Source organism: Sander vitreus, chromosome 6 (assembly GCF_031162955.1).
Source record: "Sander vitreus isolate 19-12246 chromosome 6, sanVit1, whole genome shotgun sequence".
Classification (NCBI taxonomy): Eukaryota; Metazoa; Chordata; class Actinopteri; order Perciformes; family Percidae; genus Sander; species Sander vitreus.
Genome location: NC_135860.1, coordinates 1,187,031 through 1,203,410, shown reverse-complemented (window position 1 = coordinate 1,203,410; position 16,380 = coordinate 1,187,031). Strand labels below are relative to the sequence as shown.

Genomic DNA, 16,380 nt, shown 5'->3' with positions numbered 1-16,380 from the left:
TGCCATTATCATTATTATTATAACACTGGATATTATTAGCAAAATGTGTTATCGTGACAGGCCTAAGGTAACGTTAGCCTACCGCTAGCTAGCAGCTGGATTAAACACGGTTAAAATGCTGACAGCTAAACGGTGTAAAGTGTGACTGTATTTCACTGTAGAGGATTCCAACAGCGGGACGTTAAGCAGTGTGCAGCTGCCGTTGTTGGAAAAACAACACAGACGGTGCGTTCACTTGAAACTCGCCTCGCCAGCCTCGTGGTGCATTCAAAGTTATTGTAAAATACCCTTTTCCGATCTGGTGCTTGTTTTTGTCGTTCACCAGCAATTTACTGGTGAAATAAGTTATTGTTATAGTTAATTGTGACCATTTGGCCTTAGCAATAAACAAGCTGTTATTTAATGTTGCCGACTGTTGTTTAGTACCCTCCTGTTTTTTTTGTTTTTTTTTGACTTTCTTAAAAAGTATCAGTTTAGGCACCGGCACCGTATCGCTTTAGCACCGCTATCGGAAAAAACCCAAACGATACCCAACCCTAATTCCAGTGCTTTACACAGTACCTAGTTCTGTACCCAACCCTACTAGCCATTTGTCCGGTGGACAAAAAAGTACATTTTACACCTTGGACGATGCAAAATGATATTCACAAGTGCCTGAAATCTCACGTTACTGCTTGATAGTGATGCACCGATATGAAAATTGTGGCCGATACCGATAACCGATATTAATATTGCTGTTATGGCCGATACCGATATTTACCGATGTCGATATCTCTGTATAGAAAACACATTTTTATGATACTCAAATAAAGAACTATTTTCCAAAACGCATTTTCTTTTTTACTTTTGTGATTTATTTTCAGAAATGACTGATATTGGGCACCTTGTGCAAAATATGACTGTCATCAGATTTTCAAAAGAAAAAAATAAATATTCATATAATTATATATAATTTGACATCGAACCGATACCGATGTGTAAAAAAAATTACCATATCGGCCGATATTATATCGGCGGCCGATATATCGTGCACCACTACTGCTTGATTTATATTTAACTTTAGTACTATACAGTAAGGGAGTTTTTTGTGTACATGTGGACGTACAGATCTGTCACAGAGGCTTTAGATGTCCAGACTGAAGTTGTACAGTAGATTAGTGTTGTTGATGAGATAACTGTGTGTGTGTGTGTGTGTGTGTGTGTGTGTGTGTGTGAGCTGCAGTGTTTTGTCACATGTGCTGCCGTGTCACCAGGAAGTCATCAGTGAACAGGAAACAGGTTGCCAATCTTCTTCCTGTTGCCAGCTGACCCTTTTAACCCTGCCTCCCCTCTGTTCTTTCCACTTCTTCCTTTTTTCGTTAACGTTTCTCTCTCACTTTCACCCTGTGATGACAGCGATGAGTCGTCCATCCCCTCGCAGGAAGACATCTCTGGTTCAAAGAGCATTTTATCCATCGCACACATGTTCTCTGTTTTTAAGCCGGGAGCTAGGGATGAAACGGTTACCAGGGCACAGCACCACTTAATATATTTCACTTATCATAAAAGCCGTGCTTGATGACAATAATTTACATTCACAATTTCACATTGCTTGTTTCTAATGGTTGTTGCTTTTATGTGCACATTTGATTTGCTTACTGAAGGTTGTGTTCATTTAAATCTGCACGATAGAAGACTTCATGGAAAAAATGTCTTCTTAAGCAAGTTATATTCTATATAAGTCACATCATCTGTCTGTCTTATTCCCCTTCATGAGTTAGAGCCAGAGAAGAAAATAAGAGGATGGAGGGTTAGAGAGGGCAAGGGACATTTACAGTTACATAAGAGAGCTTTCAGCACAGACACACACACACACACACACACACACAGACACACACAGAGAGAGACACACACACACACACACACACACACACACACAGACACACACACACACAGGCACAGAGAGAGAGAGAGACACACACACACACGGAGACACACAGAGACACACACACACAAGAGACACACACAGACATAGAGAGAGAGAGAGAGAGAGAGAGAGACACAGAGACGCATACACACAGACAGACAGACACACACACACAGAGAGAGAGAGACACAGACACACAGACACAGAAATGTGGGTTCCTTTCAACCAAATAAAAAACAAAGTAACGCTCTTCACAAGTTAAATAAATGGTCATGGTCATATAATAGAACGTCGAAAAACGAAAAAAAAAGTCAAAAGTGACAAAAACATCGAAAAAAGTGACACAAACGGCAGGATAATCTTCAAAAACGTCAAGAAAAGTGACAAAAACGTGGGAAAAGCTTAAAAAAAAATCAAAAAAGCGCAGAAAAATATTGACAAAGACTGTGACAAAAGTGTCGAAAAAGACGCCAAAAACGTTGGAATCTTTTTTACATTTTGACCCAGAAAAACAAAAGGTTGCTTGTTGGTCGACGGGGAAGACAACACGAGGGTTAAGTTGCTGTGAGCTGTCCATTCACCACTTCTAAACACAGGCAGAACATCACCTAAAGCTGAACCAGGATTAAGCTTCGGATTCGGCTGAATATTGGGCTTTTTGACGAACCGAACCCTACGCTTGCACTCCGCGCGCTACACTGGTCGACGTGATGACGGCGCCGTTGATTACGGGAAGGTGTTTACGTAGGTGGAGCTTCAATGCAGCAGGCTGAGAGGAAGTGAAAATGGAACTAGAGAGGAGAAAAAGTGTTGTTTGGCAGTACTTTCAGTCAAAAGAAGACCATTCAAGTCCAGCTACATGTTCAATCTGCAATGCTGATTAGTCTGGTGGTGGCGAGGACCCTAAACAATACACAACATCACCGCTGTTACAACATCTGGTATGAAACATCTGGAAGAATACGAGCTGAGCATGAAGGAATCTACAGACAGCAGCCAGAATGCAGCAACTTCAGGTACGGCAAAGGAAGGACAGTCAGTGTTTACTTCATTAATGTGTTGACTGTGTTCATGGACTGAGGACGGGACGAGGATTCAGCAGAACCTCAACAAGGGGGTTCAGGACTCAGCAGAACCTCAACCAGGGGGTTCAGGATTCGGCAGAACACCAAAAAATCTGGAGTTGGTGCATCCCTAACATGAAATCCCTAAATGAGACAATTATATTGTTATTTGCAATCTTCCAGCAAAATTTTGAAATGATACAGGCCTAGTTTGAAAACATCAACAGCATTGACGAGCTGCTATGTTGCACCTTCGCTTGAAGTGAAGAAAGAGGACCCATGAGTTGTCACTCTTTAAACTGTGTTTGGTTAAAGATCATCGCTGCATTATGCAGGCTAGTGATTCCCCTCAGCAGTTCTGTTTGCTGCAGTGAAGAACCACTTCACACGTGAAATACAAACACAGTTTATCCAGTATTCTGCTGCTAGGTTAACCTCCATCCTCTCCTATAAACGCATCTAAACTTCACCTTTTTACTGTGGCAAACGTCTGCTACCAGCTCAGTTTTACAAAAAGGGGCGTTGTCTGCTGAAATGCAAAAAATAAGAATGGCAATTTCAGCTGAAACAGCCGATTTCATCACAATCACTTCCCTTTTTTAATGGACCACACACACACACAGATTTCCTCACTGACAGAGTGCACTACAGTTTACTGTGACACACACAGAGACACACACACACAGAGACACAGAGAGAGAGAGACACACATACACACACACACACACACAGACACAGAGAGAGAGACACACACACAGAGACACACACAGACACAGAGGGAGAGAGAGACACACAAACACACACACACACAGACACGTAGAGAGACAGAGAGAGAGAGAGACACACACACACACAGAGACACACACACAGACAGAGGGAGAGAGAGACACACAGACACACAGACACATAGACAGAGACACAGACACAGAGAGAGAGAGACACACAAACACACACACACAGAGAGACACAGACAGAGACACACACACAGACACGGAGAGAGAGAGAGAGACAGAGACACACACACACACACACACAGACAGATGGACAGAAACACACAGACAGGCGGACAGACGGACAGAAACACACACACACAGAGTTTAATCACATATTGATTTGGTAAATAAACAACACCATTGGCAGTCTGTCTCTCTCACTCCGTGTCTCTTATATGTCGCTCTGTTTCTCTCTCTCAAACTCAAATCAGCTTTTTTGGCAGCAATTATTTAGAGCTTCTATTCTAAGAAAAGAAAAAAACATTATAAAAACAACAAATTGCACATTGTTACCAGATGTACCATAATGGAAGATGCGAGGTAAAGGAGAATTTCGGCCAATTGAGCTAAAATGGCAGTTGTCGGGGCAAGTTTTAGAGTGCCTTTGTGCCTCTTAACAGACATGAAATGCAATTAAAATGTCTGTGCAACATGAACAGGGCCCTAACGTGACAACACCATGCGTTATCAACTCAGACATTGTTTACATTCACCTATCCTGGTCCCTGTCTCGATCCTGCCGCTAGCTGGTAGCTGCTACAAACAAACTGCCATGAAACAGGACTAGTTTAAAATCGGCAAAGTATCCCTTAAGTGTACGAGCATGTGTATAGACATTTATGCTCAACGCATCGTTCGTTGCGGTATTCTCCCAAACACCAGAGGGGGTACAGACAAAATAATATGTGAATAAGCAAGAAGTAGTAGCGAAGAAGAGGGCGGAAGTAAAGGGAAGCAGGCTGCCTGGCAACAGTAGTAAACACATCCATGATAAACACCGACGTACCGCGAAAACAGTACAGTTATCTACTCATTAACGTGACTGTCGTTTATCTCCAAATCGAAATGCCTGTAACACTGTTGAGAACTGGGGTCTGTACATGAAGAACCACACAGACGTTTGTACAGGCGAACCTGCTCCGCCAATCTTTCCCAACTGAACTGAAAGCGCAGCACGCACAGTGGGCATGTAGTTACCAAAATTCAGAGGTACGGAACCAATGCGCTACGACATCTTGCAGAGCCTTCACACTGGAAATGACAGCCGTACCTACCTACCATAAACCTAGCTACACACCGCAAAACCCTACCGTAGATCTAGCTATAACCCGCAAAACCCTACCGTAGACCTAGCCCTACCGTAGACCTAGCTACACACCGCAAAACCCTACCGTAGACCTAGCCCTACCGTAGACCTAGCACTACCGTAGACCTAGCTACACACCGCAAAACCCTACCGTAGACCTAGCCCTACCGTAGACCTAGCCCTACCGTAGACCTAGCCCTACCGTAGACCTAGCTACACACTGCAAAACCCTACCATAGACCTAGCTACACACCGCAAAGCTGTAAACTAAAATTTTGTACCGGTCTCTTTGAATTCATAAATCTCTCTACGTGTGATATTTGAATAATAATCTCTCTCTCTCTCTCTCTCTCTCTCTCTCTCTCTCTCTCTCTCTCTCTCTCTCTCTGCAGTGGAGGGCAGACAGACGGCATGACCGAGGAGAAATGTCCCCAGCTGGTGGACTACTTTGTAGTGGCAGGACTCGACCCTGCGGGGGCCTGGAAGCCCCTAGACGAGTATGGCATAAAAACCTGCAACTCCTCCTCCTCGTCCTCCTCTTCCTCGGCCTCGTCGGGCCGAGCGGTGGAGTCGGTGACGGACCTGGCAGTGATCGCCCGGGGGCTCGGGGAGGAAGTGCCCGAGGGCTTCACCTGCATTGAGAAGACGCTGGGCGGACACTCGGCCGAGCTGAGCACCGGCCTCATCAACAACCCTCACCTGTACCTGTGCTATCGTCGGGGAGGGGACAAACCACCCATACTGGACCTGGGGTGAGATCTACTGTTAACTTGTGTTTGGTCTCGCATTGCCAGCTCCACATCTCCACAGCGCTGTGGATTAGGGGTGCACAATATCATATATAACAGGGGTGTCAAACTTCACTAAGGGCCACTCTGGAAAAGGAGAATCGCATCAAGGGCCAGACATATAGAGTTTATTTTCATGCTTTTATTTTGAAAAAGTCCAATATATTTTTGACTGTATTATTCCACGTCTCATATAGTCTTCTCACTTACAGTTTGGTACACATAACGCCCTGAAAAAGGCAGCAAATAGTTCCTTAGAAGTCTTAGCAAATCAAGCAAAACAAAGATTACATTTTAAAAGTCGACTCACAGCGACCTGTTTCCCAGGTTTAAATAAAACTCTCTGCTTCTGTGGGAATTTCTGGGAGTCCCAAAGTCGGCAAATCTACCAGATTCTGCTCTAAGTGTCGTGTAGTTGCCGTTTGAAAAACTGTTTCCTGTCTTTTTGTTTTGGTGCACAACTAGGCGGGCCAACATTTATTTTGAACCTAAACTGATATGCGGGCCGGATCAAAACCTGCCAGGGGCCGGGTTCGGCCCGCGGGCCTTGAGTTTGACACGTGATATATAATATCAATATCGGGCAACCCTACTGTGGAGTAAGGTCTCGCTACACCACAGGTGCATTCTGGGATAGGACGCTCTGGGTTGTTTGCTCTTCTTCAAACCAATCACAGCGGTGCTAAGCTCCGGACGCAGCGACGGTGGCTCCGCTAAATAGTCTCAGCACACACAAGCACACACACGCCACATACAAATCAGGAGCGGGCAGCTCGACTCGCTGCCTCTCAAAAATTCCTGAAAATATTTTAACCCTCCTGTCGTCCTCGGGTGAAATCTGACCCATTTTCAAAACGTTTCTATATCAGAAATTTGAGTTTCTTTCAACCAAATTGTCCAAAAAAATAAATAACGTGGATGGTTCCATACAACCATTACTCTTCACAAGTAAAATAAAACCGTGTTTCTCAAATGGGGGTACGTGTCCCCCTAGGGGTACTTTGGAGGACTGCAGGGGGTACGTGTCCCCCTAGGGGTACTCTGGAGGACTGCAGGGGGTACGTTTCTCCCTAGGGGTACTTTGGAGGACTGCAGGGGGTACGTGTCCCCCTAGGGGTACTCTGGAGGACTGCAGGGGGTACGTGTCCCCCTAGGGGTACTCTGGAGGACTGCAGGGGGTACGTGTCCCCCTAGGGGTACTCTGGAGGACTGCAGGTGGTACGTGAGATATTTAACAAAATGTTTAATAGTTAGTAGGCTGTTGTCCAGAACATTGTTCCTCTTTATGTAGACTTTTTTTTCTACCAAAAATGTGACATTTGTGTCTCCTTCTTTGGACCTAATCTATCCTTCCTTCCTTCTGCTGTCCTACTTTTTACAAGTTTCTCGCTTTTTTCTTCGTCAAGACAAGTTTTTGATACTATTTTGACCTATTCTTGCCTTACTTCCTTCCTTCTTTCTACCAAGTTTTTGTCTTTTTTACAGTTTTTGTCTCCTTTTCTCATTTAAGCATTTAATGTTTTTTTTTCAGTTACGAGGCTGTTTAGTAAACCTATCGCTGACAGCGCTTTACTGTCCTGTTTATATACACTTTTTTTTCTACAGAAAATGATTAGCGCTGGTCAGGGGGTACTTGGCTTAAAGAAACAATTCGAAAGGGGTACATTATTGAAAAAAAGTTTGAGAACCACTGAAATAAAAGATCAGCTCAGTACTTTCATTGAATGTGGGTGTTTTATTCAATTTTATAGCATTTGGAGAGAAAAAAATGTTAAAAGAACGTTAAAGAGTGACAGAAATGTCAGAAATAGCTTCAAAAACGTGGGGTAAAAAACAACAAAACAACTTAAAAAAAAGTGCAGGAAAAATGTAACAAAAACATCGGTAAGAAGTAACAGAAAAAAACTAGTGCTGTCAAACGATTACAAAATGTAATCGCATTAATGTCATAGTTATTAACTCGCAATTAATCTCACATTTTTATCTATTTTTAATGTCCCTAGAGTTCTTTTTGTCCCATTATTTTTTCTCATTTTAACGCTCTTATCAACATGGAAAAGTGGATCGGCTTGCTTTGTGCTTTTGTCGCCTGGCTTTGACGAGGGGACGGAGAATTCGCATCAGCTGTGTGCTTGGCCCTCAGCTGTGTGCTTGGCCCTCAGCTGTGTGCTTGGTCATCAGCTGTGTGCTTGGCCCTCAGCTGTATGCTTGGCCCTCAGCTGTGTGGTTGGCCCTCAGCTGTGTGGTTGGCCATCAGCTGTGTGCTTGGCCCTCAGCTGTATGGTTGGCCATCAGCTGTGTGGTTGGCCATCAGCTGTGTGGTTGGTCATCAGCTGTGTGCTTGGCCATCAGCTGTATGCTTGGCCATCAGCTGTGTGCTTGGCCCTCAGCTGTATGCTTGGCCATCAGCTGTGTGCTTGGCCATCAGCAGTGTTTTCGGCCATCAGCTGTGTTTTCAGCCACTAGCTGTGTGCTTGGCCATCACCCGTGTGCTCGGCCATCAGCTGTGTGCTCGGCCACCAGCTGTGTGCTTGGCCATCAGCTGTGTGCTCGGCCATCAGCTGTGTGCTTGGCCATCAAGTGGTATTTCAGACTGGACGTGTTGCGATGATAGCTCAGTTCACAACGACAAAACACACAGATCACTTTGGTCTTGTCAATGGAACCATTTGGCAACTTTTTAAAAGTAAACTTTCCATTCAGAATCTTATTGGCGTCCATTTCGGCGTCTCGCGCTCGCCATCCACTCAAAATGTAACGTTAGCCTACTACTCTTTGGCCGGCTCGCAAGCCCAAACAAGTGTGTGCGCCGTGCCTGTTGTTCTGTTTCCGGTCTAGCTAGATCCGTGTGGTGTTGTAGTTTTTCTAACGTTCTAGTTGTTACAACAGCATGTGAATAAAACTACAAAGTTTGTCAAGCCAAAAAGAACATTAATGTCGCGGTAAAAAAATGTACGCCGCTAAAATGCGTTTGCGTTAACGCGTTTAACTGACAGCACTTAAAAAAACGTATAAAAAAACTTTGGGGAAAAGCAACAGACGTGTTGAAAAAGACGACCACAACGTTGAAATGTTTTTATTTTTTTTACATTTTGACCCAGAAAAAGTTGCACGGTCGACGGGAAGACAACACCAGGGTTAAACCGACCGTTGTCGATCTAAAAGGAAGACAGATTCAGCAGCTGCAGATTATTTCTCACATAAAGTCATAAAGCGCACCCAATCGTCCTTCGGGTACACAAATAAAGTTGACATAAAATGTTTTTGTGAAGTATTTTTGTAAAATAAGAGAGAGTTTCCAAACGGGCCGCCACATTGGTGTCTTTTGTAATCCGGGAGCATACAGCCCTACGAGTGAAGCATTCGTCCAATCAGGTGCAGCTATTGCAGCCGTAGGAGGGTGGAGCTTGTTTGCTTTGCTTGTCGGTGGTCAGTGAAGAGAAACTGGTAGTGGCGAGCATCCAATGCTGGGAAACGGGGCGATCCCTGTCTGTTGAAAAACGCCAACGTGGACACGTACCATTTAGGTTGCACTAGAGCAGTGTTTTTCAAATCGGGGTACTTTGGAGGACTGCAGGGGGTACGTGTCCCCCTAGGGATACTTTGGAGGACTGCAGGGGGTACGTGTCCCCCTAGGGATACTTTGGAGGACTGCAGGGGGTACGTGTCCCCCTAGGGATACTTTGGAGGACTGCAGGGGGTACGTGTCCCCCTTGGGGTACTTTGGAGGACTGCAGGGGGTACGTGTCCCCCTAGGGATACTTTGGAGGACTGCAGGGGGTACGTGTCCCCCTGGGGATACTTTGGAGGACTGCAGGGGGTACGTGTCCCCCTAGGGGGTACTCTGGAGGACTGCAGGGCATACGTGTCCCCCTAGTGGTACTCTGGAGGACTACAGGGGGTACGTGTTTTTGAAGTTTGTCACCTTTTATGAAGGTTTTGTCGTTTGTTTTGACCTATTCTTGCCTTTATTCCTTACTTTTTTTATACTGTCTTTTTTTTCTTCAAAGTTTTTGTCACTTTTTTTTCGAAGTTTGTCACTTTTTGGAATTTTTGTCCCTTTTGTCGCCCTAGTGTTGCCTTCCTTCTTTCTACTGTGTTTCTTTTTATTGTTGTTACTATTTCTGACCTATTCTTGCCTTCCTTCCTTCTTTCTACTGTGTTTCTTTTTATTGTTGTTACTATTATCGACCTATTCTTGCCTTCCTTCCTTCTTTCTACCGTCTTTTTCCAGGTTTTGTCTCCTTTCTTCATCAGCATCTAAATGTTTTCCAGGTCCAAGGCTGTTGTTTAGTAAATCTGTCTCTGACATCGCTGTATTCTTCCTCTTTATACAGACTTTTTTTCCTACCAAAAATCATTCGCGCTGGTTACGGGGGTACATGGCTTAAAAAAAAAACTGTTCAAAGGGGGACATTATTGAAAAGAGCTTGAGAACCAGTGGTCTGAAAGAATAAAAGGTTGTTGAATAAGTAATAATAAACACAGTCTGCATGTTGCACTGTAAATTATTCTGTTTTCATATGAAATGAACGGATACCATCAGCACCACAATGATACAGACATCATGTCCAGTGCGTTCAGTTCACGTGACGCATGTTAAAGCTTATATAACACAGAGGATTATGTAACACAGCGGTGGGCAGACTGAGTCGTGTTCCCATCACCGTCACACAGACTCTTCTCTATTGTCTTTCACATTCAACTCTGCATCACACTCGTGTTGGAGGATAATGAGACAAATCCTCTTATGTTAAACAGCAGATTACATATTTTTCTCTTGCAGCTGACAGAGAGTGAGCAGGTCCAGAACCTCAAAAATTGAGCTCAAGTCTGATTTTGTGAGGCTGATTGTACGAGATCATCCCGTCGTTTCAATAGAACAGAGGCTTTTTCAAAATTGGTACATGACGTTCTAAAAAACAACTTGAAGTTAGTCATTGTAGTTTGGCTGCTGATTTGTCCCGATAATCAACGTGTTGCAGCAGTTGCTCTGACACACAGCTCATGGAGGATATTAAGGTACTTTAAAACCAGATTGCAAAGAATCTCCCCCCTTTTCAGAGTCATAACTCAGTCAAATCTAAACACACAGTTATGATGATACTCATATTTTTAGATTCAGTGTGTCTCCATCCATTTTCATCCGCTTGTCCGGGGTCGGGTTGCGAAGACAGCAGCTCCGGCAGGGCAAGGCAGCTTTATTTGTACAGCATATTTCAGCAACATACACACGTACCCCCTGCAGTCCTCAAAATACCCCTAGCGGGACACGTACCCCCTGCAGTCCTCCAGAGTACCCCTAGGGGGACACGTACCCCCCTGCAGTCCTCCAGAGTACCACTAGGGGGACACGTACCCCCTGCAGTCCTCTAGAGTACCACTAGGGGGACATGTACCCCCTGCAGTCCTCCAGAGTACCACTAGGGGGACACGTACCCCCCTGCAGTCCTCCAGAGTACCCCTAGGGGGACATGTACCCCCTGCAGTCCTCCAGAGTACCACTAGGGGGACACGTACCCCCTGCAGTCCTCTAGAGTACCACTAGGGGGACACGTACCCCCATTTGAGAAACACTGATGTAAAACGATTAGCATAAAGGTTTTCAATCACAACAAAACTTGAACACTTAAAGAACACTTTAATTTGAGTCAAACTGTCCCTGCAGGGTTCTGTATGAGGGGAAGGAGCAGCTGAAGCAGAGCTGGGTTGTCATCGAGACGACGCCCTACAGCCGCTCGGCCAACCTGAACTCCGGCGGCGCCCCGATGGCCCACCGCGTGTTCCTGACGTACCGGCAGGCTCTGGACTCGCAGGGCCTCCACACGCTGGGCGTCACCGACATCGCCCTGCTGCTGCCCAGCAAAGGGGAGGTCGCCCCGCACACCTTCTGCCGCGTCGACAAGAACCTCAACACTGGCATGGTGAGCACCGGGGCTTCTGGGAAGTGTTTCTGTCTGTTGTTGTGAAAAAGACAATTATCTGTAGTAGGGCTGGGCGATATGGAGAAAATCAAATATCACGATATTTTTGACCAAATACCTCGATATCGATACTGCAACGATATTGTTGGGTTGACTATCGGTGCTTTCACAAAATATTTACACAATGAGATTTTTGATAAATAATCATCAGTAATGTGGATATAATGACTAAGTGGGTAAAGGCAAATAATAGAACAGTTACAACAGTCTGGTAGGTTCAGAAAATGACATCACTTTACTGTAACGCAGCCTTTACAACCAGGAGAAGACAACACTTACAGGGTTTCCCGCAGAAAATGTGTTAGTTAAGGTGGTAGGGTTGGGGGGTTTGCTGTCAGACGAATACAATTCAAATAATAATATATAATAATAAATAAGAAAGTGCAAAACAACATTCAAAATGTGCAAAGGTGATCACAGTCACTGCTTCTGGCAGAGCTGACGTCTAACATCGCTACAGGCTATCCTTGGTTTTAAAAAGATCAGTTCAAGGGCCCTTTGGTAATTACACTCTTTTACAAGTGGACCATTGATGCTTATTTTCATTACAAACACCATACAACACTATACAAATGGTTAAAAATATTTCTCCTTAACAACTGAAACAATTTTAACAAACAGTATACAAACTATACAACACTAAAGTGCAAAAGAAAGTGCAAAACAACATTGTCACAATGTGCAGAGGTGCTCACAGTCACTGCTTATGGCAGAGCTGACGTCTAGCATGTAAATAATGCACAGTGAGCGAGGGTGTTCAACAACCGCCATTATATCCAATCAACAGGCACGTGCAGCCTTAGCTAGCAGGTGAAGAACTCAAACAACAAAATCACCAGCTGACTTACTTTACTTTTAGAACTATAGACTAATACAATAACAGGCTTAAATAAACCCAAAACATAAGTTATACGACTTACAAGTCTCACGGACACACGCGCGATAGCAACTGGCTAGTTATCCTCCAGACAGCGACGGACCACGTCTCTTTTTCTTTCTCTCATTTCGGCCGAAATGATGCAACCTTTTGACGACCTAGTTAAGGCGGTAGGGTTCCCCAGCTTAGGCGGCTGATTTATGTCATATCACGATATTACGATATCCAAAATCTAAGACGATATCTAGTCTCATATCACGATATCGATATAATATCGATATACTGCCCAGCCCTAATCTGTAGTCATCTCAGTCATCAGAGTAGGCTTTCCGCTGCGCTGGGTGCAAGATAGGGCCCTTAGGCCGGCTTTACACTGCCTGCGTGGCGTGGGCGTGTCAGCTGCGTGAGCGTGTCCGTTTTTATTTCAGCTCCCATGGTAACAGGTTAGAGCTTGCACACTGCCTGCGTGACACGGACGTCTCAGGCGCGCCTTGAGCCGCGCCGAAACCGCGTGCATGCCATTTTGACACAAATACATATTAATAAATGACATGTTGATGTTTGAAAGTCTCGAGGTTTTGACATAAATGCAGATATAAATGTTATTTAAAAAAATAAAAATAAATAATTATTGATTTTCTAATATTGCACCTGTCAATACAGAACGAGATGTTCTGCAGCCTATTTTACCGCCAATACTGCCGACGTTGTCTTTGCTGTAATCAGATCAGTATATATTTATGTTTAACATGAAGTATACTACTGCTTGAGTGCAGTTTATTAATGGGAAACATCCATGTGTTCAGACGAGGCTAACAGCAGCAGCAGCAGCAGCAGCAGCAGCGCTGCGTCAGACACCTTTCTGGTGTGTAAAGACACAGAAAAATCCACGCAGCCGCCACGCAACAGAAACGCCACGCTCACTCCACGCAGCCAGTGTGTGGCCGGCCTTAGTTTTGTAGACTAAACAATCTCTTAAAGCGCCCATATTATGCTCATTTTCAGGTTCATAATTGTATTTTAAGGTTGTACCAGAATAGGTTTACATGGTTTAATTTTCAGAAAACACCATATTTTTGTTGTACTGCACAGCTCTCTCTCACTGCTGCAGATCCTCTTTTCAGCTGGTCTCTGTTTTAGCTACAGAGTGAGACCTCTTTTCTTCTTCTTCTTCTGTACTATCTTTGATTGCACTCGCACATGCTCAGTAGCTCAGATGTAGATCATGTCAGCTAGCTAGCTCCATAGACAGTAAAAGAAAGGCTGTTTCTCCACCTTCAGTCAGTTACAAGGCAGGATTAGCTGGGAGACTTCTTCTAAATGGGGGCGCACATGGAAGTAGTTCTTTTGTAGATTATGGTGAACTGGTGTGTGTTGTAGCAGTGCTTTGCTATTGAGAACGAGGTAGCATGCTAGCGTTAGCATTAGCTTTAGATGCTAACACTACGAGCTAACGGTTGCGGTTAGCCAGCTCGTTTCGGCTTGTGACGTCACAAGCCGTGCCGATTTTGACCAGCTCACCCGGAGACTGAAGGCAGGACACATTCAGAAACCGTATCTCACTCAGAACAGCATGGATGGTTTTTTTTCAAAGTGTGTATGTGTGTGGAAGCACCAGAGACACAAAAGAACACCCCAAATCCCAGAAAAAGTGTTTTTTTCATAATATGGGCACTTTAATCTAACGTATAAACAACATGTAAATCTTTTAATTGTAAAATATCTATTCTGTATTAATGTTCTTGACTGCAGCAGTACCGGTACTTTGTTTTATTGTGTATTACCTTTTTAGCGTGTTTGTTTGCTATATGCTCCTCTAAGGTCGGATTATTTTCAGGACAGCCCTAGCTTTAATGAAATATACTTTAACGTGTTAACATTTTCCGCCTTTTCTGTTAAAAGATGAGTGAGTCACAGCTGTGTGTTTGTGTTTGTCTGCAGTGGGGTCCCGCTATGTATGTGTGCTATAAGAGAGCGGTGGCCAAAGCCAACGCCCTGGTCTACAAAGCCAGTGAGTATCTGTCACCCTTCTGCACCTCACACTGTAGTGTTATCAGGGCTCCAACAGACGGGACAACACACTCTCATAATTGTGCGGGGGGGGGGGAGACATAACGTTAGCTTAGTGTCTCCCCCTTAGCTGATTCCTCACGTCTGTATCCACTTTTGTCTTCCTAAAAGCTCAGTTATTCAGGCAACTTATAAAAACTGACATTATAGGCAGCCTTTATAATGTACATATCTGTTGTTTTGGCATGCAATACACTGGGGGAAACCCTGTATTAAAATTCAAAGTGTGAAGATGCTAACTGCTGCGTGCTGCAGGTCTGATCAGCCGGTACCCGGAGGAGGACCTGGAGGCGTTTCCTCTGCCGGAGTTGGTGCCGGTCTTCTGTCTGCCGATGGGCGTCACCGTGGAGAGCTGGCCTCTCAACACCAAGTACCAGCTGCCAGTCTTCTCCACCTTCGTCCTCACCTCCGCCTCCGGGGACAAGGTCTGAGAAGACGCACACACACACACACACACACACACACACACACACACACACACACACACACACACACACACACACTTTGAATTCTTTGATTAATATTTGCATCTCTCTAATGCACACATTTCAGGCTGTTAGACTGATTAAATGAAATGTTAGAAAGGACTGAAAGGTGTTTTGAAATCAGTAGTGTGAAGTATTTCAGTACAAGTTAGAGGTACCTCTTTAGAAGCTGGATCCTTTTGGACCTTGTTAAGATAATTATGTATCAAAGAATAGACAGAATCACTGAAGTTCTTCTCAAAGTTAATTTTTACTTGCGCAAGCAAGGAGCCAGTTTACAGCACTCACAGCAAAGTACAGAAAATCGCCGTTTTGAAAGGGAAAATGTCATCCACGTGAATCGTGTAGATCCAAAGAGTTTCTATTTTGTGGGGGGCAGGGGGGTCCGAGACCCGGTGCTAATACGGCACCAGTCCCTCAACGACCGTTATCTACTGGACTGAATTGCAACGCGGATTTCGGTGCCACTGAAATGCCTGCGCTTCTCTCTGATGCTCGGAAAACGGACGTTAGAGGCAACCTAAACAATGCCGCATGTCACGGAAGTAAACACTGCACTTGACAGCAGGTAACGTTAGCCTACCGTTAGCTAGTTAACACTGCACTTGACAGCAGGTAACGTTAGCCTACCGTTAGCTAGTTAACACTACACTTGGCAGCAGGTAACGTTAGCCTACCGTTAGCTAGTTAACACTACACTTGGCAGCAGGTAACGTTAGCCTACTGTTAGCTAGTTAACACTACACTTGGCAGCAGGTAACGTTAGCCTACCGTTAGCTAGTTAACACTACACTTGGCAGCAGGTAACGTTAACCTACCGTTGGCTAGTTAACACTACACTTGGCAGCAGGTAACGTTAGCCTACCGTTAGCTAGTTAACACTACACTTGGCAGCAGGTAACGTTAGCCTACCGTTAGCTAGTTAACACTGCACTTGACAGCAGGTAACGTTAGCCTACCGTTAGCTAGTTAACACTACACTTGGCAGCAGGTAACGTTAGCCTACCGTTAGCTAGTTAACACTACACTTGGCAGCAGGTGACGTTAACCTACCGTTAGCTAGTTAACACTACACTTGGCAGCAGGTAACGTTAACCTACCGTTACCGCTAGCAGCTGGTGTAAACA

At 44.6% G+C, this 16,380-nt stretch overlaps 1 protein-coding gene across 5 annotated transcripts in view; it reads left to right on the top strand.

Annotated features, from left to right (window-relative positions):
• The window catches only part of dennd4b (DENN/MADD domain containing 4B), an 81,201-nt gene that overhangs the window by 24,523 nt on the left and 40,298 nt on the right, over nucleotides 1-16,380 (top strand). For all 5 annotated transcript variants that reach the window (XM_078251997.1, XM_078251999.1, XM_078251998.1 and 2 more), the window contains exons 2-5: nucleotides 5,442-5,801; nucleotides 11,506-11,761; nucleotides 14,640-14,709; nucleotides 15,024-15,193. In XM_078251997.1, coding sequence (XP_078108123.1) covers nucleotides 5,461-5,801; nucleotides 11,506-11,761; nucleotides 14,640-14,709; nucleotides 15,024-15,193 — 837 coding nt within the window. In that variant the 5' untranslated portion in view covers nucleotides 5,442-5,460. The remainder of the gene's footprint in view (nucleotides 1-5,441; nucleotides 5,802-11,505; nucleotides 11,762-14,639; nucleotides 14,710-15,023; nucleotides 15,194-16,380) is intronic.